This window comes from Saccostrea echinata, unplaced genomic scaffold (assembly GCF_033153115.1).
Source record: "Saccostrea echinata isolate AGI-Se365-2 ecotype Australia unplaced genomic scaffold, CSIRO_AGI_Sech_v1 ptg000047l, whole genome shotgun sequence".
Lineage (NCBI taxonomy): Eukaryota > Metazoa > Mollusca > Bivalvia > Ostreida > Ostreidae > Saccostrea > Saccostrea echinata.
This window is the reverse complement of record NW_026889796.1, coordinates 13,616,344-13,640,267: the sequence shown is the minus strand read 5'-3', so window position 1 is coordinate 13,640,267 and position 23,924 is coordinate 13,616,344. Positions and strand designations below refer to the sequence as shown.

Here is a 23,924-nt window from a genome sequence, read left to right as displayed (position 1 = left end):
AGCCTGTGTGGTGAAATGTAAAGATAACCAACATTAATCATGCTCAAAGTCCACCCAGTTAAACAATACAAATTGTGAGCAGAGCAAACACAGACCTCTGAAAACAAAGGCAGGATCAGGTGCAATGGAGGAGTGAGCACCCCCTACTGAACAGTCACACCCGTCTTGTGCCCCTTGTCATGATCGAGGTTAATGGAAATATCCACAGACATTTCAGTGTGGAGATAATGGCCTAACAATTTGTATGAAAGACATCAGTCATCATTCGACCTAACAATAGACTGTATTTGCAAAGAAGGTCATTGTTTCGACCATAAAAATTGTGAAATGCTCACTGGACTTTGATTGCTTATATCCTTGTATCATCAACTTACCTGTCAGTAGCCTAAATTGTAAATTGTTCCTACACAGAACATGCTGTTGTGTATTAAATCGACTGGGAGAACTTTTACAATTATTGTTTTTTTTTTTAGTCAATACGATGACTTAGCCCACTCAAGGAATACAATATGTATTCACAAAGCCCAAATTAATGAAAAAAACAGCAGTAATTGTTATATGAATCAATGAATTTGATAGGAAATTGATTCATAAAAATATTATTCAATAATATAAGATACATTATTTCTGATATGATTTAAATTAGGAGACCACTGCTACATGTAATCTCTCTACGGCAACACTGACAAATACTTTACAGATACATGTATTACATCATTTTATTTGATGAAGTTTGCTTAATTATCAATATTTGTTGAAATCAGACAAAATCTGTAGGAGGGGTAACATGCTGGAGAAAACTTTTACAGAGAGACATACACCATGAACACAGTCTTTATCATCACCATAACTTTTATGATATATATATGAACAGAGATTTAGTTGGTGACTGATTTTATTGACATGAAACTTCATCTATGATTTATATCTCATTTAATAACATCAGTAAACCATAGACAATCATATTACACTTTAAAACTTGTATGTTAAATTAAATATTACACCATGTGCATGTAGTTTGTTGAAACATCAAAGCAAGCTTCTTCAGAGAAGAAACTCTAACTTTTCAAAGATTACTAAACATGAAACTTTTTCAAAGATATTTTACTTGTGTCTCATATGCTACACTAATAGTAAATTATAAAAAGTGTGTTATGATATCCTTGTAGGGAAGATTGATAGTCCTCTGACATATTCATCCAGTTTGTTTTGGAACAATTCACTTGTGATGGGTTGTCCTAATTCACACTGTGGATTCCGTATCACATATTCGACATATATCTGAAATTTAAAAGAAAATGTTTGTTATGTCCTTTGATAAATGCCACAGCTTAATTCAAAATGAAAAATTTCTATTTGGGTCTTGATTTCTTTAAATTCCTTCATATCTTGCAAGAAAGTGACATTGTTATATATTCTTGTGTCACTTAAACAATAGATTCCAGTACAGTATATAGAGTACATGCTGGAAAATTTACAAATGCGTTCACCATTAAAAATGACTTTCCATTCTCAAAATTGCATAACAGGACAGACAAAGACAACTTTGTAATTATCACCAAAATTTGTCCTATAAAAAGTGAAAACCTTCTATACATGTATATTTGTATCATCAAAAAATGAATTATGGTAATTTCAAATATTTATTAAAAAAAAATGCTGCATTTTTAAACTATAATAGATCTATAGAACACCATAATAGCATGGAATGACACAAAGCATGAAGTTCCATGATTCTGTGACTTTCTAAAACCATCGAAGTCTGATTTTGCAAAACATGTCAAACCACTCCTTAAAGGATGGATAAAAACCACACAAAGTTAGGTTTCTCTTAATGGTAAGAAAATAAATCTCAGTAGAAAGTAAATAAAAATATTGTTGTTCACACAACTTTTTGCCTGTAAAAATAAACAGTGTCTGAAATTAAAGATATAATGCTGTTTGCATAACTTTTTGCTTGTAAAAATACTCCAGTGTATGAAATAGCAGAACAAACTTATAAAATTTTGATTTTTGAAAACAACTCAATTCATCTTTCTCATCAACATTATTATTTAGGTTGCAATAGTAAATAACTTACATTGCTGTAGATTTGATGTAAAACATCCTTGATGTTTCCCACTGTTAAATCAGTAGTCATGATAAACTTCATACCACTTGGTGTTTCATAAAAATTCAATTTGTATCTGCTAGTTCTAAAGCTTGAAAATCCTTCTTTTCTGTTGTAAAATTAAGGTAAAACAAACACAAAATGTCAGAATGTAAGACTTTCAAATTAAGTGTTAGAGTACTATAACAGTGCTGTACGTACAATGAAGGTTTGAAGTTTGACAATTTCCTTATTGTAGAACTTTGGCAAGTACATATGTAGAAACTTTGATAGTCTATTAGTTCTTAACATTCCTCTTTAACAAAAAACATAAAGTCGATAAGTGGAAATTTAGATGATCATTTTTCTCAATATTACCACATTGTCCATGTTTCCATATTTACAGTACTGTAAACCACTTTTTGTTTGTGAGAACTTTATTTTTGCATAATTATACTCAAAACTGTCGTTTTTTCATTCTCCCATATGAATTTCATTCTCCCATATATGATTCTATTATTAAAGATTATATAAATCAATAACCAAAATTTGTGAAAAATTTGTTTCAATGATAAATACCAAACAACAGTCTCACAAATAAGGTGTCATGAAAATTAAGTGATCTACAGTACATATGTGAATATATTTTTTCTGATTTAACTGAGTTATTATTTTAATCAAGGATACAAATCTGTTGGTGAAATTCTCTGCACAAAAGACTTAATGGAATGTATCATGCCATACATCAACTTGAACTCCTGCAAATGAAAATATAGGTAATAAACTTTTAATTCTGAAAATATAATTATAACTTCATTTGTATGCCATCCATGCATCCATGGTTGGATACTATAAAGGATGAAACAATTTTTGAATATATACTTGACAGGAGAAATTTTGATTCAATATGTAATGATACATGTTATAATAACTTTGTAATTTCTTTTCTCATTTAGTGATTTCAAAAGACAAATTCAGAAAATTATAAGTAATCCATTATGTTCATGTAAATATGTAAGACTCCAAAGTCCGATGGTGACGCCAAAGTCCGATGGTCTCACCAAACCCCGATGGTCTGCGCCAAACCCCGATGGTTTGATGTCGGTACGGACGCCAAAGTCCGATGGTTACGCTTAAGTCCCATGGCTCATTTCCTATGAGACGCGCTGTGCTAAAGTGGGATGGTCTGACATGCCAAAGTCCGATGGTGCGGAGAAACAATCAACGTTTATTCCAACGTCAATCCTTGACGCCATTGTCCTGCATTCAAAAGCCATCAGCTCAGTATTCATCCTCGCATACAATTTTACTGATCTTGCTTATTGCTCGCACCCACCAGGGATATTAGGGTTAGTCCTCGCACACCACTCAACTGATAAGGGTTAGTCCTTGCTTCACACCAACCTGAGAGATTTAGGGTTTGTCCTCGCACACTAGTCGAGTGAATAGGGTTAGTCACACAACCACCCAAGATATTTAGGTTATAGTTGTTACACACTTTTCGAGCGATTAGGGTTAGTTTTGCACCCATCCAAGAGATTAGGGTTAGTTTTCGCATAATGATATCTATTTAAACTTATTTAAGAGCTTGGCATGGTGCGGCATTGCAGTTTGGCGCAGTAGTACTATGACGTCACAAACATCAATTGTTTTTCCGCACCATCGGACTTTGGCGTGTCAAACCATCGGACTTTGGCGTGACCATCGGACTTTGGAGTCCCATCGCACTCTGGAGTCCTACAAATATAATCTCAAATAATTATGCAGGATATGATAGATTCAGAATTCTTTGCAAAGTATGTCCAAACTAGCAACCATTTGAGGTGGTTGCCAGGACCCATGTTGTATTACAATGACACTAAAAGGGAATCAGCCTGAATTTAAGTGAAACAGGTATTGCATGAATTTCCCGTCTTGCTGCAGTTGCAATGCTATTGCAACACATGAATAGTGTTGTTGTATGATTCCTTTTTATTTTGGGAGAGTTAACCTTGGTCATGTTGGTCAAACAGAATATATGAAGTATTTTGGAACGAACCTGGGTAAACTAAACATATTTGGGAATTTAATTGACTGCAGACCTACAATATATACATGATATACTACATACATAAACAGTGTAAACAATTTATGGCAGACATTGATTATCATCTTTTTTAAATTGTCAAACTTTTGCCTTTATTTGCTGAATTTAATAACTAACAGTTGATAAAAAATTGAACTAGTACTTTTTTTAAATTTTCAAACTTTTGCCTTTATTTGCTGAGTTCAATAACTAGCAGTTGAAAAAAAAATTGAACTAGTACTTTAATTTCTTAATTTTAATTAATTGGTCACCTCTTGTAGTGCACCACTTTCAGACTCTGTGTAGCCCTAAATTCTTTACTTTGCCAATGGCTTTAAAATACAAGTATGTTTAAACAGATATCTTCGTTAAATTTTCCATTCTAATAATCATCTCTACTTTTCATATTTATTGCAACATGATGTTGCGGCTTTAATTATTAAAGAAAACATTCCAATGAAAAGAATATTGGTAACATTTATTAATTTTTAGGTTGTAAACATATTCAACAACTAGAACTAATTGGATGCACAAACATGTCTAAATAGCTAACTGACTTGTGAATCAGTTTTGGTGTTGATAAAATAATCAGTGGTCCCAGAGAGCATTATGCATATGCTAGCTCTTTAGTCTTCCCCAAATCCAATTGTCCCAGACCATCAATTATTTCGAGCCCTGCGGTGGGGCTGACATGTGGAGGAGCGCAAACCCCATGACTTATAGTTATACAGACGTACACAATAAAATTGAAATTATCCTCATATATAGGCCTATCTACAGTACAAAATGAACTTTTAAGTCCAGTGGACATTCAGTCTTTCATAATTCACAAAGCAAATTAATTATCGTCAATTTGAAAGAAATTTCAATACCTCATCTTTGCTCATGCCCGACTGCTTTTTCCTATTCCACTCAGTATAGTACAAACATGTTCCATTTCTGTCAAATATGTATAGGGTGTACACTGTCATTTTAATAAACGGAAGTGCCCAGCAACAACTTATTTCTTTTCTAGCGCGATGAAAAATAGTTTACAGATTTATTTTCAGATTGGATCAATAAGCAAATATTCAATTCATATTTAAAATGATATATACCAAAAGTTCAAAATTTTTCCAAATTATTGAATATTATTGAAAAAAAGATCGATTTCAAACCGGAAGTCAAAATGTTATGCGGATGAATTTTAAGGAATAATTTTCAAAACATGTTTTAGCGAATCATGCACAGGTAAACTGGATTATTTATGTTATCCATATGACGATTTCATTAAATGATTAACATAAATGACTATAATAAAATGCTACATAATATTGCACAGGCTTTAAATTGTGTGCTTACACTCGTCACTGACAGATATTTAATTGCTTTCCGAAATTTCTCTGTTGTTTACTAAACATCATGATGTTAGTGATAGTGCCATTAGTGGAGGTATTGTATAAATGACATGTGTTTGTTGTGTATCTTCACATCATCAGGAAATCACCTTTCAAACCCTTTAGTTTGACATACAATTTATTCATGTAAGTATATAAACCTGGCTTTGGTAGGACATGTGTCGCCAAACCCCCTAACCCTCACTCCGTCACTTTCGGAAAACTCTGCGTTGTTTGTAAACAAATGTGATTGTGAAGTCATTTTTACATGCTGAAAATCTACAATCAAATGCCGAGAAATTATAGCAGTCAAGTTCAAGAAATTTATCAAAAATAAAAAACAATATTACACATATCTATTGTATGTGTCATATTTTATGTGAAATCAGTAAGCACTTTTTTCTTTATACACAACTTCATCAATACCTCCAACGTGTGTCAATATGCTCATTTTTACATGTCAGCCATATTTATGAAGGTCTTTGCCAAAGGATTAATGTGACGTACCATATTGAATACAACTTAAAATATTTTATTTTTCGTCTCAGTTTGCCCTAATGCACTACACATTGGAGATTCGTGTAATTGTGTAATAAATCTTTAATTCTTCTTTAATGAGATCTTGGACGTTGAGTCTCAGCTCTGAAATCTTCATCCTAAATATCTTGAAATTTTCAAATGTCCTAATGATAAACATGACAAGTATTAGCTTTCTTAAAAAGCTTGTCTGACGTGAGCAAAATTTATTATTATATGAAGATCTAAGAAAAGTTGAATTCAGTGTAATTCTGAGTCCAGAAATAAATTATTCTGCTAATAATCAAGAAAAGTTCAATCCAGTTGTATCAACATGAAATAAAACTCGGATATATGAATTTATTTATAAATAGACTTATACTGTATTACTTGTAATTTCTTTTTTTTTCATTGCCGTAGGAACCATGAAGAAGAGGGACCCCCCATATTTTGCCGATATATAATTATATGCAATAGAAAACATAGCTACTTAATTTATGCTTGTGTCCCAAAGGTCATGTAAACAATAACATATTTATATTTACTTTTTTGATTGATAAAGAAAAATTCCTTGATAAAAAGAATTTCCTTGATAGTGCACATCCCCCCTCCCCCCGAAATTTTTGGTTGTGCACCCCTTCCCCGTGACATTTCTTCTGATTGGCTTTTTCTAGATACTAGATGAAACCAGTGCTTTTAAAAGAAAAAGTTACATCACTATTACAATCTTAACATTATTTGGTGAACAGTTGGGAGAATTATGATTTCTTTTTTAAAATACATTGTAATAAACTTGTTATAAATGAGCTAAGTACATCTTTCTATATACACCTAAAAAAGTTAATCATCTACCATCATCTTTCTCTTGAAGTTTTTAACTATGACTAAATCAAACGTCTGCAAAGTAAGGAATATGTGTAATTCTAAAGGTAGAAAGACTGTATGCATTTAAAATAAACATCTATTAGTTAATCTGATAGTTTTGACCTGAATAGCTTTGCTGGATGTAGATGAATAAAGAATTACCAAATGATATGTAACGTGTAATGTATAATGTGATAATAATTAGGCGCAATGCTTTGGCTTGTTTGGGTATTTAGCATGTTTTCATTAATCCCCATGGTTAAGATAGAATGAAGTTTCGAAGATTGAGTTATCACAATAATTTTATTGAACGACTTGACCAACAAGCCGTGGCTAAATCTAGTACTGTCTGACGCCATGACGTCAGACAATAAACTGAATAAAGTTTGAAGTTTACCCCGAAAAGCTGTTTAAGCAAAATCAATTTACCCGTAACATAAATAAAACTGCATTTTATTATGGATGTAGATTTCAATTCACAGTTAGAAAAAAATGTAAGAAGATGGATGATTAGCTTTCTAATGCTATTTTAGTGCTATTTATCATTATGAATGTTTGTAATTGGAAGTAAATTATTTGATTTACACAGTTTTGTGCCTCGTCTTCAACTATCATATTTACGATCTATTTTTTCGATGGTTAATATTTCACGTAATGTAATGCATCATTTAATGCATATTTGGACATATGGATTCCTGTCCAATATTTGAACATGCCAGTGTTAATTATTTGATTCATACTTTTTTTTTTTAGGTAAGTTGTCCCAAACGATCAGATAAATCTTAAACTCATGGAAGACATGCAGGACAGCCTGGAAGAGTATGAAGTGAATGAAGGAATTCCTACTGTGATTAACAGAAACACAGCCAGAATGGCAGATTACAACATTGACAGTGCACAATCTAACGTTCCCACAAGCCTAATGCAGACAGGCCCATTTATGGTACAGGAATCTATTGCACCTACTGGTGGGGACTTTGATTTCACAAGAATTGGTATAGAAGAAAATCAGACAAGGTCAAGTTTAGTGTATCGAAGATCAGGCCCTGAGGGAAGTCCTGCATTTAACACCAGCAGTGGCTTTCTTCCTCAGCGGACAACAGATGAGGAATCGGTAATCTTCAGACCTGTTGGTCAACTAGATTTCTCAGCTCTGGATGACACAGAGAGAAATGAAGACCTAAGCAGAAACAGGTCAGTTTCAACACCCCAGAAGAGTTTATCACAGGCTTCCTATATGGCCGCCGAGCGAGAGGAAGTGTATGGATCTCAAGACATGGATAATAACAACTCGCGGAATGACTCGCCTGCTGCAGGATTTTTTGAAATGAACCAATCTCCTCGCCAGAGCAGTGAAAGTGACGAGGAACTGGACAGTCGTGTGCTATTTTCTCCCCTACGTAAAATGGAGAACTGTGACTCGACAGAAAATATCTCCAGGTTTGAATTTGAGCGCCATATCGTTACAAGTAATAAATTTCAAAATGAGGAACAGAGATTTCATGAACCTTCACTCGCAAAAACATCACCTAATGAAATGGGTAAATTCAGTCCTGGGGCATTGCAAAAAACAAAGTATATGATGTCTCCAGGGGAGGTAAATGTTACTAGAAATCAACAAATTGTCTCCCCTGTGTCTCCTAAGAATAGACCTAATGTGGAGAGAAGGGAGGTATTTGTATCCATGCCTGCTGTGGATCAACACAGAGAAAGTATTGGAACCCCGCCAAATGCTGCTCAAAATATTTCAATGCAACACCAACCAGAAATCCAGAGGGCACATGTTAGTAAAGAACAAGTACACACTCAGGAACCCAAAGTGACTCATGTACATATTCATAGCAATGCATCATGGGATATTCCAGTGTCTGAGAGTTCACAGCAAACTCATGACAAAACGTCAAAACACCCACAGAAACCGTTGAATGAGAGGCGTCCCTTTGTGTCCTCTGTGCGAAGTGAGTCCTACAATGCATTTCTACAGAGCAAAGATTCCCATCTACCAAGACCGAAAACAAAAGGTTCTGATGCTACAAAGTCAGCAGCAGACAGTTCCAAAATAAGCACTCAAAGACCAGAAAGTTCCAGGCAGGGTGTAGGTGAAAAGAAAATTTCTGGACCAATTCCTTCTCATGCAGAGAGTCGAATCATGGCAAGAAGAAACATGGCTGCCGGTCAGAGTGAGAGACAGGTCAAGACCGATCAAACAAGAAAGACTATGGAAAGTATGGAGGAGAAACAGTCAAGGTCATATCAAGGTGCTGTCAAGGTCAATGAGCATTCTCCTGTCCATCCAGCTGCCAATGTAGTGACTCAGGTACAGCATTATCACTCTGAGGGAGAGGAGACCATTCATAGACAGGTAAAGGTCAGTGTTGCTATTTCTCTCAGAATTGCTTTGCAAAATTATGTTGTAGGAAATAAAAAGGGGTCAAATTACCTTTAATGTGTTCTCTTGCAGGACAATGTAGATGTGAAGGGAATGGAAGAGGTCCGGTATCAGTTACAGAATATGCTCAAGTTTTCTGCAGCATCAGGTCTGGGTAAGATTGTGTATTATATGTAACCAGCTGATTAGGCCTGAGTATCGCAAGCTACCTAACGATATGATACATATCACAATACTGTCATGCAATACAACATGTATCATGATACAGCTGTCAACAATTGAATTAACCGTTATCTTAACATATTATTCCTTGCTAACCTCCACAGTTATAGAAAACATAAAAAGAATATCTTGATACCACTGATCAAAGTTAATAAAAGGTGGATTTATAGTCTTGACATTGTATTTTTTGTTTGCTACCTTTTTTTTCAGCCATTTTAAAACATTAAAATTTGTTAGGTTGTATGTAGAAGTTTCAAACAAAATAATGAAATACACGTATCATGAGCCCTTGCGATCAATACGATCGATGTATTGCTGTATCATTACACCTCTACAGCTGATTATAGAAGTTTTCACTAAAGCTTTAAAAATAAGAAAAATGACTAGAAGCATGCCTCTTGTGTAGTCTTTTCTTATGGAAGTACAATGTGTAATGGGGATGTTTTTGATTTTACAGGTGATAATCGAATGGACTACAATGATAATGGATTTATGCAGGAGATGCAGTCAGCAGCAGAAATGATGCACAATCCTGGAGATTACTCCATTATCAGGTAGAAATATTGAAATACTATACAATTATTTTCAGGATTATACTAAACATTGGCAGTCTGTGCGAAAGTTTTTTGGACCACACAGGACATTTGGTCCTGTGTAATCAATGAACACACAGGACCGAACCAAATTTTGTCAGACTGAAAAACCTTATGTAAAAAAGTGAAACACATGAAAATACAGAGTAGTAGACTAGCTTAACAGCTTTTCTTTAACAAGGGATCACTCCTGCATAATACAGTAGATGGACCATGCAGTTTTAATCACATTGATTTACGTATTTTGATTTCTCCGATATTTTTTTACTTGTAACAAACATTTAAATGATACCGCATCAAAATAATAATGCTCAAAACTGGACACTGACACATCGGACATTCTTGTCCGGTGTAAAAAAAAAAAAACGCATTGGACCAGAGGCACTGCACATCGGTCAGGTCCGACGGTCCAATGTCTTTGGCATGGACTGCATTGGAGAAAAAAATTCTTATAAATCATATCATTTATAAAATTGTTGTCAGTGCAAATGCATGATGAATGCAGTGATAAGACGTCCATAATCCAGTGTAAAGAATAATGAAATCTGTTATCACTTGTTGATAAATATAGGTTGAACTATAAATTACATTTACAGTGGTAAGGGGGGAGAAGACGTCTCAGAGATATTGGAAAATTTCCCGAGTTTTACGTCTAAAATGTGGTCCGAGTCCTCCAATCAGAGCAGGAGTGAATCCTCCCTGTACGCAGAGAATCAAAGACTGCGGGAGGTGATGGAGAAGGAACGCTACAGGAGAAAGGTACACCCTTACTGGAGGATTTGTAGGGGAGGGGGTCACTGATACAAGAGAAAGGTACACCCATACTAGAGGATTTGTAGGGGAGGGGGTCACTGATACAGGAGAACGGTACACCCATACTAGAGGATTTGTAGGGGAGGGGGTCACTGATACAGGAGAACGGTACACCCATACTAGAGGGTTTGTTGGGGAGGGGGTCACTGATACAGGAGAAAGCTACTCCCATACTGGAGGATTTGTAGGGGAGGGGGTGTAGTTCACTTTAAATGGAGGAAGTGTAGGGGAGGGGGTTCTGGTAGATGGAAGAACTTAGGATCAGAGAGCATTTAATTTCATATTTTATACACACTGTATATAGCTTCATTAAGGTCATGGTTTGTCTTAATGAAGTTCATTGTCATACAAAACTGAAAACCTTGTAAAGCTGCAACATTGATTATTAATTTAAAACTATTATTCAAGTAACTTTTTTTTCATTACTTTGTACCATTTATCCTGTGGAAAAAAAGTCAAAATATAATTGTATAAACAGCATAGGTTGTATCACACACTTCTTTTACATTTTCAGCATTGTGAGCAATACATTCAGAAGCTCAATGTGAAGGTAGGTCAAAGTTCATAGTTCAGCATAATGTAAAGCACTGCAGTGAAGTGTATGTTAACAGTTTTGAAAATTTGTTATTTAAAGATTAAGGTTTGATTCGTATGGCTAAGTAAGAAAAATGAGTTAAAATAGTGATACATGTACTGTATATGTGACGTATAAGTTAAAGCATTGCTTTCAGTTTATTTCAGATACACTAAAATACTTTGTAAATTGGTCTTTAGGTCACTTGTTAAAAGGATTTAGATCCTTTTGATAAAGTTGTATAAACAGCTGAGCTTCTGTTTTATTGCAATTGGCACACGAAATCTTCAATGCTCTTTGGGAAGGGTGTAGCAGAAGTCTGAATTTGAAATCTTAAATACACATACACTGAAAGCAATTATTTTGGAAATTTGCTTAATGATGTGATGTTATGTTGCAATCATATTTCAGTTGCTGGAGACACAGCAACAGCTGGCTGTGGCCATATCTACAGACAAGAGAAAGGACATCATGATAGAACAGTTAGACAAGGTAAGTAATGAACAGTGTAATACTTATACATAAATAATGTAGCATTTTATGAGATGCGTAAAGGATTTTTGTAATTGGACAAAAAAAAAATTTAATTTTCATAGCAACTTGCTAAAGTTGTGGAAGGATGGAAGAATCGTGATGAAGAGAAGGAAAGTATGCTGATAAAGTTAAGATCAGAGAAAGTGAAAATAGAAGAGAAACTAGCCAAACAGAATGAGGTAAGGTTTATGTGTCAATTATTTTAGATTATTTGCTCACCCCAGGAAAGTTATGGAGAGCTTTTGCTATATATATATACTCCAAGTATTGACATTTCAGGATACATTTTTTTGAAGTAGGCTCATTAACAAAATAACTGTTAGCCCAATCTGGTCTAAACTTTCAAGGATGATGCATCAGGGAAGATGCATACTGTTAGTTTTTAGGATGGGGAGCTCAGCTGATCAATACCATATTTTCCTTATGAGTAGCTTGGATAAAGGTTTTGGATTAGGTAATCAAAAGAAAAAAAATAATATTAAAGTGGATTGTATTTATGACAAACATATTCCAGATGATTAAAAACTTTGAGAAAGACATGGCAGAAGCCCTACAACAGATGAGAGATGAAAAAGACAGAGCCAGTATTGAGATTGACACACTAAAGGCTCAGGTAAGTCAAATACTGGCAGAACTTTTGTAAAGAGAAGAGAAAAAAAGATAAAAAAAAAAAAATTATGTCACACAAAATATGATTGGTTAGATGGTGCATTTTTAATGACAAAATTGCAGATATCTGAGAAGGAGCGGGCTCAATACCATGCAGAGGAAATGCTGGATGCTGAGCGTGAGCGGACTCAACTGATCAACCAGGAGTGGGAGAGTCTTAAAGAGGCTCGAGACATGGCCGAGAAAAAGGTCCAACAGCTCCAGGATCGTCTCCGCTCGGTATGTAGACGTGTCAGATTCTCACCATCTTTCTGGGTTTACAATTTGGCTTGTTTACAGAGTATACCCAGTTTATCAATTATTTGTCAGTTTCTTTTGGTCCTTTTCTTCAGTTTTGCAGTGTTTACCTCTTTCATATATGATTTTCTTCATCTTGTATCTTGACCAGTTGCTTGTTGATGACATTTTTTTTTTACTTTCACCATCAAAATAGGCATTGATATTCAATCTTGGAATATTTTGAATTGATGGTGATTTGTTTTAAGTTTCTTCGGTACATGCAATTATCACTGAACAGTCTTTGTCTGTGGATTTTAGGAACAAGATGATTGGTTCAAAAGAGAGCAGGAACTGTTACAGAAGATAGATGAAGTGTCAGAGAGCAATCAGAAAGTCCTGAATCAAGAGAGGGTAAGCAGAATCCAGAGAGGGTAATTCTAATCCATGGATCACTTTATACTGTAATAGAGAATCTCAGTTATATAACCTCTCATGGCAAATGACTGGACTTTATTGAATCAATGTATATCATAAGACAAGAGATATGTGGAGATATATTGTATTTCAGGTATGTTGTGATTGAGAATGTTTTCTGTGACTGATGTGTTGGAATATTTTTATTTGCATATAATATACAGGGTGTATATTGTATAAGGTTAATCACAGACATAAGTATACTACTTCAGAAAAACATGGATCCTTTCCTTTATCTGTGTGCCTAATGTTAGTGACATTCATTGTTTTATAGGAGAAGTCTGAGGAGGCAGTGACACTGTGTAAGGACATGGAGGAGAAGATCTACTCCCTCCAGACAGAGAGTAGAAAGTATCAGATGGAACTGGATTCAGCCATTAGGGAAAAGGTGTCATATAGTAACACTTTCCCCATTGAATAAAATTTCCCGATTAAATTAGCAAAAATTGATTCTCTTAAAATAAGAACCAATAATTTTTCTGCTGAGATATTGAGTTAATAAATGTAAAGGGTACATCATTAGATTTCAGAAAATTTTAAATATGATTTGAATCGTTTGTTGTAGGAGAGTATGAAAGTTGAGATGGGAATTATGGAGGCCAAGTTTGAGAGTTCACAGAGGACTCTAGAGGCAGAATTACAATCCAAGATGGAGAAGGAGGTGAGATCATTTAGCTCTTTTCTGTAGAGAACTAAACATCATCTTTTCTTTCAGCAGAGAATTGGTAAAACTGTAAACTATTTTGTTTGCAATTCATCAGTTTAAAATCCAACTGCAACCATTAATTTTTGTGACTGAGGAAAGATTCTACATAAATACACAAAAAAGTGAATGGTTCAGGACAAGAAATGTTTCCAAGTAAAATAAAGTGAAGAAGCTCACAGATATTTCTTGCACACAAAGTTGTTTACAGTATTTTTCTTCAAATCTTCTTAGTTATTTAAAGACATACTAGAAAGAGAAATTGATCTGTGACAACCCACATGTACATGCACTTTGGACCAAAAGAATTAGATATGCATATATCTGTACATATACATGTATAAGAAAAATTTGTAGCTGCATATATATTCTACATAAGATTTTTTTCTTTTCTTTAAGATTGCAGATCAAATAGCGGAGATTCACAGAAAGACTGAGGAGTCAGAGAATGAACTACGGCAGAATCACAGACAGCAGATCAAAGAACTGAATCAGAGATATACCAAAGACATGGAGCGCAACCTGGCCAAGTTCCACAGCGACCAGAAAAACAGGGAAGAGGAGTTCCGAAAGCTTACGCTGGAATACGAGGAAAAGTAAGAAATGCATAGAAAATCAGAAATACTGTATAGGGGGAAAATAACTCGAGGTGTAAATATTTGCTATATTCACGGTGTTAATAAATCCGTAAATTCAAGAAACAGTGAATAAGTTTTCAATAAACTTTTTTTTTGAAATCTGAGTATAGATTATGATGGGTATATTTACATACAGTAGTCCTTCAGTAATTACGAGTGGTACTTGTCATTCAATGATTTTAATTATTACGCTGTACTTAATTTAAATCAGCAGATAATGACCTGTATTTATTGTTGAAAAGCTGTTTTAATAGCCAACGCTTCATGTTTGATCAATAAAAGCACGTGGGTCCTTGGTATTGATTACTAATTACCCGTGCGTAATTAACATTACCACACGTATTAATTTTTTTCCATCGACATTTTGGTTTAAAAAATATTTATTCAAATAACTCATGGACTTACTGTAGATATGGAAGGATATTATTTCGTCAACGTACATTAAAACAATTATTATCGTCGTGTTTTTTTCGCTGCAATATGTCATTCCTTCGGAAAGAAAATCTTGGGTGTACATGCACTCATCGTAATAGCATATAGGAAAGTCATTTGACGTTTGTAGTCAAAGATGTTTAACTGCACTTGTTTTGTTTTATTGTAAATTAATTACCAAATCTAACCACTTAATTTAAATCTCCCCGAGTATTGTTTATGAAGTGAATACATAAGTTACGATGATGAATGTAGTTCTGGCAATATTGGATACAGCCAAGGGAGGAAACTTTTACATCAATTCTGCGAATTCATCAAACCGCGATCATGTCAGAGGAGAGATAAGTGAAAATTACAACCGGTGAAATTAATCCCCTATACAGTAGGCTGATCACTGGACTGCATTATTTGTTTCTCTACTGAAATAAATTTGTCATACGTGTACGTTGTGGTGTTTTAAGGCCAGGAAACTCAGAAGTTTTGTATCCTCCTTTGTGCTGTACGTTAACATGCATTTATGATAATATAAGGTTTAATGACCTTATTTGTTTGTGATCAGCAATATGTACACATATTTAAATGAGGGACAGTTGAAAGATAAGTAGTTTGGTAGCAGATATATGAAAATCATTTTCTCATGCTTTCTTAACAGAAAATTAGGGTTGATACTCTCTTCTTGAAGTTAATGGAAAACCAACAGAAAAATTAGGGCATTTATTTTTTGTTTGGTTTCAAAAAAAAGTATTTAGATCTAGGCATTTAAAGCTTTAATCTTGTCTTTAATGGCTGTGCCTTGAAATATGTTGAAATTATAATGATTTTAACTTGGATAATGACTGGTTGACAGAAGTCTGTAGTACCATTTAAGTTTTTGAAAGATAAATGTGTAACAGAAAAGGAGAAAATGTATTGATGGAACGGGAACCCGAGAGCCCTGCATCACAAGTCAGGTGCTCCAACCTACTGAGCTATCCAGGCCAATATCTATGGCCCAAACCATGAGACATGTATCTCATTGTTTGTTGATTTTGTTAATTTTAGATTGCAAGAGCAGAGGAATGAAATAACATCTCTGCATACTGTCAAACAGAAACTAGAGTCACAAAGGTGATGTATTGAACAATTTGATGTGTTCAGTTTAAAATTCTATAGTATCTCTACTTGGCCCATTGGTGTCCTTGGTAAAATTTGATGATGAAGACCTCTGTATTGTAGGTCAGAGATTTTAATGAAACTACAGTACATGATGCAGTCTCAATGGAATGAAGCAGTTCAGATGTTGGCGACTACTCCTCAAAGAAAGGTCAGAATTGGGAGTGTATTGATACTGTTTAATATGTTTAATACTTCGAGCTATTAAAGTTGGCATTAACGTGGTTTGACTGTACCTTGTAGAATTTTTTTTTTATAATTTATTGCATTTTCAAAATTTTCTTTTTACAAAAAAAAACCTTGAGAGAGAGAGAGAAAGAGCGATAGAGAGAGAGAAAGGGGAGAAAGAGAGAGAAAGGGGGAGAGAGAAAGAGGATTATGAAAATAAGTACCTTGTAGAATTAATCAAGAGGAAGTTTGAGTCTTGAAATCTGTGAAAATATTCCAAATTTGTACTGTCGATTAAACTCTTTTGAAGAGCTTTACTTCCACTACTTTTGATGTCTTCTAAAATCTTGATAAAGCAAATGCCTTATTTTAGAAGAGAAAACATCTAGAAAGGAGAAGAATATGCACTTATGCTTAAACATGCTTTTTTGTAGACTTATGCAAGCACATCCTTTAGTACCCAAACCAATACCACTACAAATGTAACTCTCAACACCAGTATTCCTAGTCAGGGGGCATTCCCCATCACCAGCAGCCCAGGGAGAGACAGTCACACTGCCCCACCCCTAGAACCCAATATCAGTGATCTGACCACCTCTCTCCACATGCAGCAGTTCTTCCAAAGGTAAACATATTCTCAGAGAGTGTGGGTAAATTAGGAAATTTTCATTTACTTGTTAAAAACAAGGCTATTAACCAAGCTTGGTCTAGTAAATGGACCTATTCCTTATCTGGAAAACTGAAAATCTTCTCTTTTTTTCAAATGAATGCATTAGAGTGCCTGTAAAAATCAGAGTTTCTTAAATAAGTAAATTAAATTCATTAAACTGTGAGAATTTACTCATTATTACATAAAAATAAAAAACTTTACCGCAAACTTACTAATAGCAACCTTGACTTAAGTGTGGTCTAATAATAGAAATACCCCCGAAAAGGAGATTTTTCTTGGATACGACTAATAACACTGACAGATTTCGAACAAATTATGGCTAAATAAATCAACAGTATTTTACTTCTGATTAAAATCAGTGATTTCATTGATTGTCATTGAATTTTCTTTTCTGCATGACTGTACTTTTGCTCTTGGCACATGTAGTAAACACCTAGATGGCACCTAGTTAGAAGAAATTTGTATGAAAATAATTTTAATGCATTGTAGTCTTTCACAACCTCTGGTTTTTCCACCTTCATCCATGCAAGGGGAATCCAGCACAAGCTCTAGGAATCAGCAGGCCATCAGCGAGAAGAGGGCTGGTGAAACTTCTCAAGTCTCAGAATCACAGTTCAATGGAGTTAGAAACTCATCAGAAATGTTCCACCAGAGGGAACAAGAAGACAGGTCATTACATAATGGTGTTCAGGAAGATAGGGTACAGTCCACTGCTCAGGAGGAAGAGCATGAGACAATCCACAACTGGCTTAGAAACTCTCAAGAAGACAGTTTTAGAACAGGAGCCTCATTTCTAGCTGCTGGGGATATCAGGAGTTCTAATTTGTCTGTTCTGGAGTTAGTGGGAAAGTTTCAAGGGTCCGGTCCACAACAGGGTTCTTCAGGTTTCATACCTAAAATCTCAGACTCTGAGTCTCACCCAATCAGTGTTCCTGTTTCTCATCCACCCACTGCTGTTCCCATCAGACCTCCTCAGCATGGAAATAGTCAATCATCCAATCAGGTTAATTCTCAGTTTGTCTCATCCAATCGTGTTCATGATAGGAGTTTTGAAAGTGCTAAGTCAACCAATCAAAAAGAGGATCAGGCATATCCTGGAAGATTTGCTCAGAGTTTGCCAGTAAGAGGAAGAAGTGATTCTCCAACACTCTCACAGCAAAGTAAAGGTTAGGTTTTTGAAAATCTTGTGTAAATATTTAAAATATTTGTAGAATAGATTTCACTCTTAGAGTTTTGCTTTTTTGCAAAAGTATGTAAGTGCTTTTGCGAAAGAATTGGTTTTTTTTTCCTTACTCATAAAATTCTCAGTGAGATAGACATTATTTTAAAATTGAAGAAATGCTGTACCATGCTGAAGCATAAGTACAAACAATAAATACGAGTAATCAGACTTGATGATGGTAACTTACGCTAACATGTTTCACCAAGGGAAGTAACTTCTTGCCTGAATAACACTATCAGGTATATTGATTCGTATTATACAGAAGAGCCAATGTCTTGGCCACACAGAAATGTCATTCACTCACCACCAACGAAACAGAGCAGAGGTCATGTGATAGAAGGTCACAGTGTGGCGGAGGAGGGTCAGAGGTCAGTATTATACTATGCAGGGTTGTCCCTAAGACCTGGGGGCTGGGTAATATCCCAGCCTATAATGACATAATCCCCCAGTTACTCTGGTATTCCCCCTCATCCCCCTGTTAGGGGAGGAACCACAGATCCCCTTCTACTACTAATGTCCCCTGCAATTTTAATTCTTAGGGACAATCCTGTACTATATATTATGAAAGGAATTCAAGTTTTTGCTTTCTTAGATTTAGAATTATAGAATGACACAGTTTAATACAGATATGTACTTTTTTCCTAATAAAAGTGATGTCTATTCTAAAAGTACATGTAATTCAATTTTTAGTTACGAGATGACATAGATTTTGTTTGATTCTATTCTTGTGATTGTAGGTTAGATGTTGAGTATCATCACCTATCCCAGAGAGTAGAAGAACATGAATCTAAACAATTTCAACTTCAGCATTACATACAAATGGTAGGTGGTTTTGTATACTATAATTCATTACATGTAATTGAGGAAAGACACATTTTGGAAAGGTATTCCTTGAAAATTACTTGATTTTAAAAAATGTTTTTAAAAAAATTTGAAATTTATTGCTTGATGTAGGTAAAGAGTTTCTGCTAAACATGTCAGACAGTGTATATTCACACTGTCAAAATTTGGTTAGAAATCCTAGGTGCAAAGTTTTACAAAAGGTGACTGTGATATTATTTCTGTAGCTGTTACAGAAGCCCCCTGGGGATCCAGTGACAGAAGAGGTAGAAGAGGAAAACTCCATGAGCTCACACAATAACACTGGTATGTGGGAAACCTTTTTTTTTTTAGTTATCTAAAGGACTGTATACATTGTCAGTCTTAAGAGTATTTGAAAATCATGTGTTTGCTGTGTCCATACGCTAAGGCAATCAGCCTTGCATGTGCACATGCACTATTCCAGTCTTCCCACTTGTAGGGTATAATAAAATACATGTAGGTTTACTATTGGATGAATAGTTTCTATTACCTAAGAAGAAAAGGTCGGAAAGAAATAGAGCGGTGCTAATTTTGTAAGTCAAACATAAGGCTCGGAAAACATGAGACACATGCACACATGGTATTGTTAATGCTAGTGTTTTGTGACTTACTGTATGTGTACTTAAAAAGTGGGTTTCATATTTTAGCGACTTCGGTGCGGACAAAAATACGGTAATTCATGAATACTGCTTATAGATCATAAATAAATGCAGTACATGGCATGGACTTGTGTAAAGCTAATTCATGATTATGCCAATCACTCAATACCCAGTGATTGTGCTAAATTTTGAATACCTTAATTTATGTTCACATACAGTATCAGGCAAGCCTTACTCTGTGTACCACCCTTTTGATAAATTTCTGGAACGTGAACACTCCAATTAGGCAAAAGATTTAGGTGAATGCATATTGGAGACTTCGCAGTTATTTCTTTTCTTTCAGTAGATGAATTGAATGACACTGCACAGGCAGCCCAAATTCAGAAGGAGATGACACGCCTCCAACAACTGAGGGAGAAGAAACAATCACAGGTAATAAAAATGCTCAGTATCACGGGGATTTTAAAACTAAATGGCAGTAAGGGAGTGCATACCTACACTGTTCTTATACTGCCAAATTACATGTACATATTGATGCAAGGACATAATGTTAATAGTAACAAAAAAATGTTAATTAATTAAAGTATAAATGAAGGGGGTTTGATGATAGATTCTTACTTGTAGCAGATCTACTTTAAATCTAATCAGTTGTTCCTTGCCAAAAAATTACTCAACTTTTCCATGAATTTCTTTAAGATTTACATTGGAAGATTTTATTAAAAAACATTTTTCATTTATGTCACAATAAAGAAAAAAAAAACACATAAATGGAAAGGTTACAATTCTAGAATTGAAGAACAAGGGTTTCAAAACAAAATTGAAATAAAATTTCATGAAATTGGTTCGTGTTCGAATGTTTTTTAATTAGAAATTAAAAGCCACAGCTATCAATTACACAAAGTATTTAGCTTAATTTTTTTTTGTACTTTGCAGGCAGAAAAGGAACCAGGTACCTCAGGAGGCATGAACAAGGTGATGCAGCCTGAACAGTTGGCAGAGATAACCAAAATGTTGAACCAGGTCAAAGGTCAATTTGGAGGTGGTCAAAAGCAGGCGACCTTGACACACACAGATGAGGAACACATGTTACAGATATTTAGTCTCTTGAAGTACATGCAGAGGTTGGTGTACTGATAAAGTTAAACATAAACTGGAAAAAGTGACATGTACTTGGACATGAAATGTTTGTTAGTTTAGGCTGAAGTACATGCAGAGGTTGGTGTACCGACAAAGTTAAACATAAATTGGAAAAAGTGACATGTACTTGGACATGAAGTGTCTGTTAGTTAAGGCAGGTGGTTGAATGTAACATTGTTAGTACGGATGCGAAAAAAAAAAAATTAAAAGGTTTTCTTTGTATAATTTTCATTCAACTATGTGCAGACATTTGGCATATTTTATTTTAGGACAGAAAAATGAAAATATTCCCCAACCTACTGTATCTATGCTTAGGTCAAATTAATGAGTCACCAAAGAGGAAAGTAACAAATTTTAATTTTTTCCATAAAAGACTTATGTAAAGTTTTGTGTTACAGTGCTCCAGGACATGATAGTGGGGGAGTGGCCAAACCTGGTGTTGGTCGTCATTCTAGTGCCCCCTCCTCACCAAGGTCACATGACAGAGAAAAGGTCAAACGGAATCTCAAGGATCAGATGGCAGTAAGTATTCTATATACAGTAGAGATGGTCAAGTAATTACAACTTAAATGTATCATAACTCCTACAAAAATAGCAATAAGAGCTTATCCTCTATATAAAAGTAAATTTTGACCGGAGATATACTTGATAGGTAGATCTGTGATATAAAGAAAAGAATAAAACAACAACAACAATGATGAGGAACATTAATTGAAACAGTTAAATCAGTACTTTCACAGTAAATGACATAATTATGATTGTCATGGACATTTCTGATTGGAATTTAGACAGAATTTGATCATAATGTTATTCTTGAGGAAACTTGTGCTCATAGTAATATTCTTTGCCTTTGAGATTCAAATTTGAGGACAAAGTTCATATACCAATTGACGTTTTCTTTTAGGGTGCTTCTGAAGGTCAGTCTAGAGGTGACAAACATGGAGGTAAACCACCCCTGAACCATCAGAAGAAACCGGAGAGGAAAGTGGCTTCTGGTAGTAAAGCAGGCCATCAAAATAAGTCCAAGTCTGCCTGGAAGTGAAAATACAGTCTGTGAAAGAAGTGTGGAATGTTCAGCCTAAGCATGTCTGAAAGTGAAAGTAGGAAGGAACCAGTGTCCAGTGTCTTCTGTGTCAATGTTGAAATGAAAGTGAGACATACATGTATATGGTATAATGCAAGTACCTGTTGTGTGGCCTACCAGGTCAGAGGATTTAAATCCAGGTCAAGGTCAAACAATTGTTACTGGTAGCAGGAAAACAAGTGGAAATATACATGTATCCCTAAAGGTCTTGGTATGTTTATGTCTTATTGACTCAACAGTTCCCTGAGATTCATAGAGAGGTTGTAGCTGTAATGTTCTTGGTATTTTTTTTTTTATACTGTAATTTTATTTTAATGCTTGAGTCTTATTTTATGGAATGTAATTTTTAATTTCTTTGTTATTTATTTACCATATAGTACAGAATAATCTTAAAAAACATTTTGTGCCAATATAATATTTATAACCAATATGTGTACATTTATTCTGATCTGATTAAATATTTTTTAAATATCATAAATTTCTTGTAAATATCATTCTGGCAGCTTATGCACGTTTTTTTTTAATTATTACACTGTTAAATGAAGTTTTATTTCACTGTCATAGAATTTCCAAAAAAAGAAAAAAAAGAATAATAATAAAACTATAAGTGCCATCAATTTCTACTGCTGAAATTTCACAGAATGATATTTTGTAGTATTCTAGTACTGATACAAGTACAGTGATCTTTTTCAAATTACATGTAGCTAGAATGTAAACTCAGGGTTCTGTATTATATTTTTCAACAAATAGTTTAACAAAAATATTAAAAGATAAATCTAAAAAAAAATTGTATGGTTTTGCACTACATTTCTTTTGACACTGCCAAAATTCCATGAATTTATTCTGTTGTATGTAAATGATATGACAACCAAAATCTTGAATTTAAAGAAACAACAGAAAACCTTTATCCTTAAATTTTTTGTGAATATTCAATCATTCTCAGAAGAATGCATCATATTTCAGTGTTGGCATCTAGTAATTTTTTTTTACTGTATTTTAAAATAATGTCAATTGATGTTTAATTTATTTCATTAATTTATTTCATTACTAACAGTTTAGACAAGGAAATCTAGATAGAGAATAGTATTGATCTTTGTAAAATCAAGTTTTTTTTTTCATTTCCTTCACTTCTGAATTTCTCTTAGTGAAATGTATTGTAGGCAATGAATGTTAGATGGACACATTTTCATATTTTGTTTTCCAGAAACATTTGCAGAAACGTGTATTAAGAATTACAGAAAAATAGAAAGTAATATTTTTACAGATACATGACATGTGCAGTGTATGTGCACATGATTAATATACATGTACGTATCTGTGAATTATATTCGAAATTACATCTACAGTGGATGTAAAGATGGTAACTCATTTGAATGTGAATGAATTGGTCTTGAACCAAGATCACATGTTCTACAAGCTTTTACTTAATCTGCAAGAATATTTATTTATAAAAAAAAATCCTATTTATTTTATATTCCGTCCTAAATAAATGAAAGAAAAAGATAAAATTGATTTTTTTTATTTATTTTTTTTTTTTTTTGCTTTTTACTGAAAAGTATTGCAGTTTAATGTCAGGTTCTGTGTTTGCATAAAAGAATGGAAGTCCGTTTCATATAAAAACAACTTTGCAGTTTGAAGGGGCCTTTATATGACAAAACAAAAAAATGCTTAATAAGCCTATGATTGGCAATATCCATAATCACAGAATCCAGGCTGTATTCTGGTGTTTAAGAATCTAAGTTGGACTTTCCTTAGCCTTATCATACAGACCATATAAAACTTTCAAAAGAACAGAGTAAGTTTGGTAAGGATGTGATGCAGACCAAATAAAGACGAAGTGATTCAAAAGAGACATCATGTA

At 34.3% G+C, this 23,924-nt stretch overlaps 3 protein-coding genes across 6 annotated transcripts in view; 1 reads left to right on the top strand and 2 right to left on the bottom strand.

Moving 5' to 3' along the window:
- Positions 1-877: 877 nt before the first annotated feature.
- Positions 878-5,161, bottom strand: LOC133202450 (trafficking protein particle complex subunit 1-like). The gene is made up of 4 exons (XM_061338276.1): positions 5,027-5,161; positions 2,777-2,847; positions 2,081-2,219; positions 878-1,281 (listed from the first exon to the last, which is right to left on the bottom strand). Exons 1-4 carry the CDS (start codon positions 5,123-5,125, stop codon positions 1,153-1,155), a joined length of 438 nt encoding a protein of 145 aa, XP_061194260.1. The 5' UTR covers positions 5,126-5,161; the 3' UTR covers positions 878-1,152.
- Positions 5,162-5,335: 174 nt separating this feature from the next.
- Positions 5,336-22,551, top strand: LOC133202717 (CAP-Gly domain-containing linker protein 1-like). Of its 4 annotated transcripts, none has more exons than XM_061338580.1 (25): positions 5,336-5,384; positions 7,664-9,284; positions 9,372-9,453; positions 9,979-10,075; positions 10,711-10,873; positions 11,442-11,477; positions 11,913-11,993; positions 12,098-12,214; positions 12,550-12,648; positions 12,768-12,923; positions 13,242-13,334; positions 13,672-13,785; positions 13,963-14,058; positions 14,500-14,696; positions 16,212-16,277; positions 16,386-16,473; positions 16,925-17,115; positions 17,650-18,326; positions 18,645-18,750; positions 19,120-19,204; positions 19,450-19,528; positions 20,189-20,274; positions 20,776-20,963; positions 21,378-21,501; positions 21,884-22,551. In XM_061338580.1, exons 2-25 carry the CDS (start codon positions 7,701-7,703, stop codon positions 22,019-22,021), a joined length of 4,743 nt encoding a protein of 1,580 aa, XP_061194564.1. In that variant the 5' UTR covers positions 5,336-5,384; positions 7,664-7,700; the 3' UTR covers positions 22,022-22,551. The 4 variants fall into 4 exon arrangements, with proteins under 4 accessions (XP_061194564.1, XP_061194565.1, XP_061194562.1 ...); XM_061338581.1 differs by having other exon boundaries at positions 7,664-9,278; positions 20,186-20,274; positions 21,884-22,550; XM_061338578.1 differs by having other exon boundaries at positions 20,186-20,274; positions 21,884-22,550.
- Positions 18,040-23,924, bottom strand: part of LOC133202716 (regulator of G-protein signaling 12-like) — a 281,826-nt gene continuing 275,941 nt past the window's right edge. The window contains exon 13 of the transcript XR_009723285.1: positions 18,040-18,053. The gene's annotated coding sequence lies outside the window, so the exon portion shown is untranslated. The remainder of the gene's footprint in view (positions 18,054-23,924) is intronic.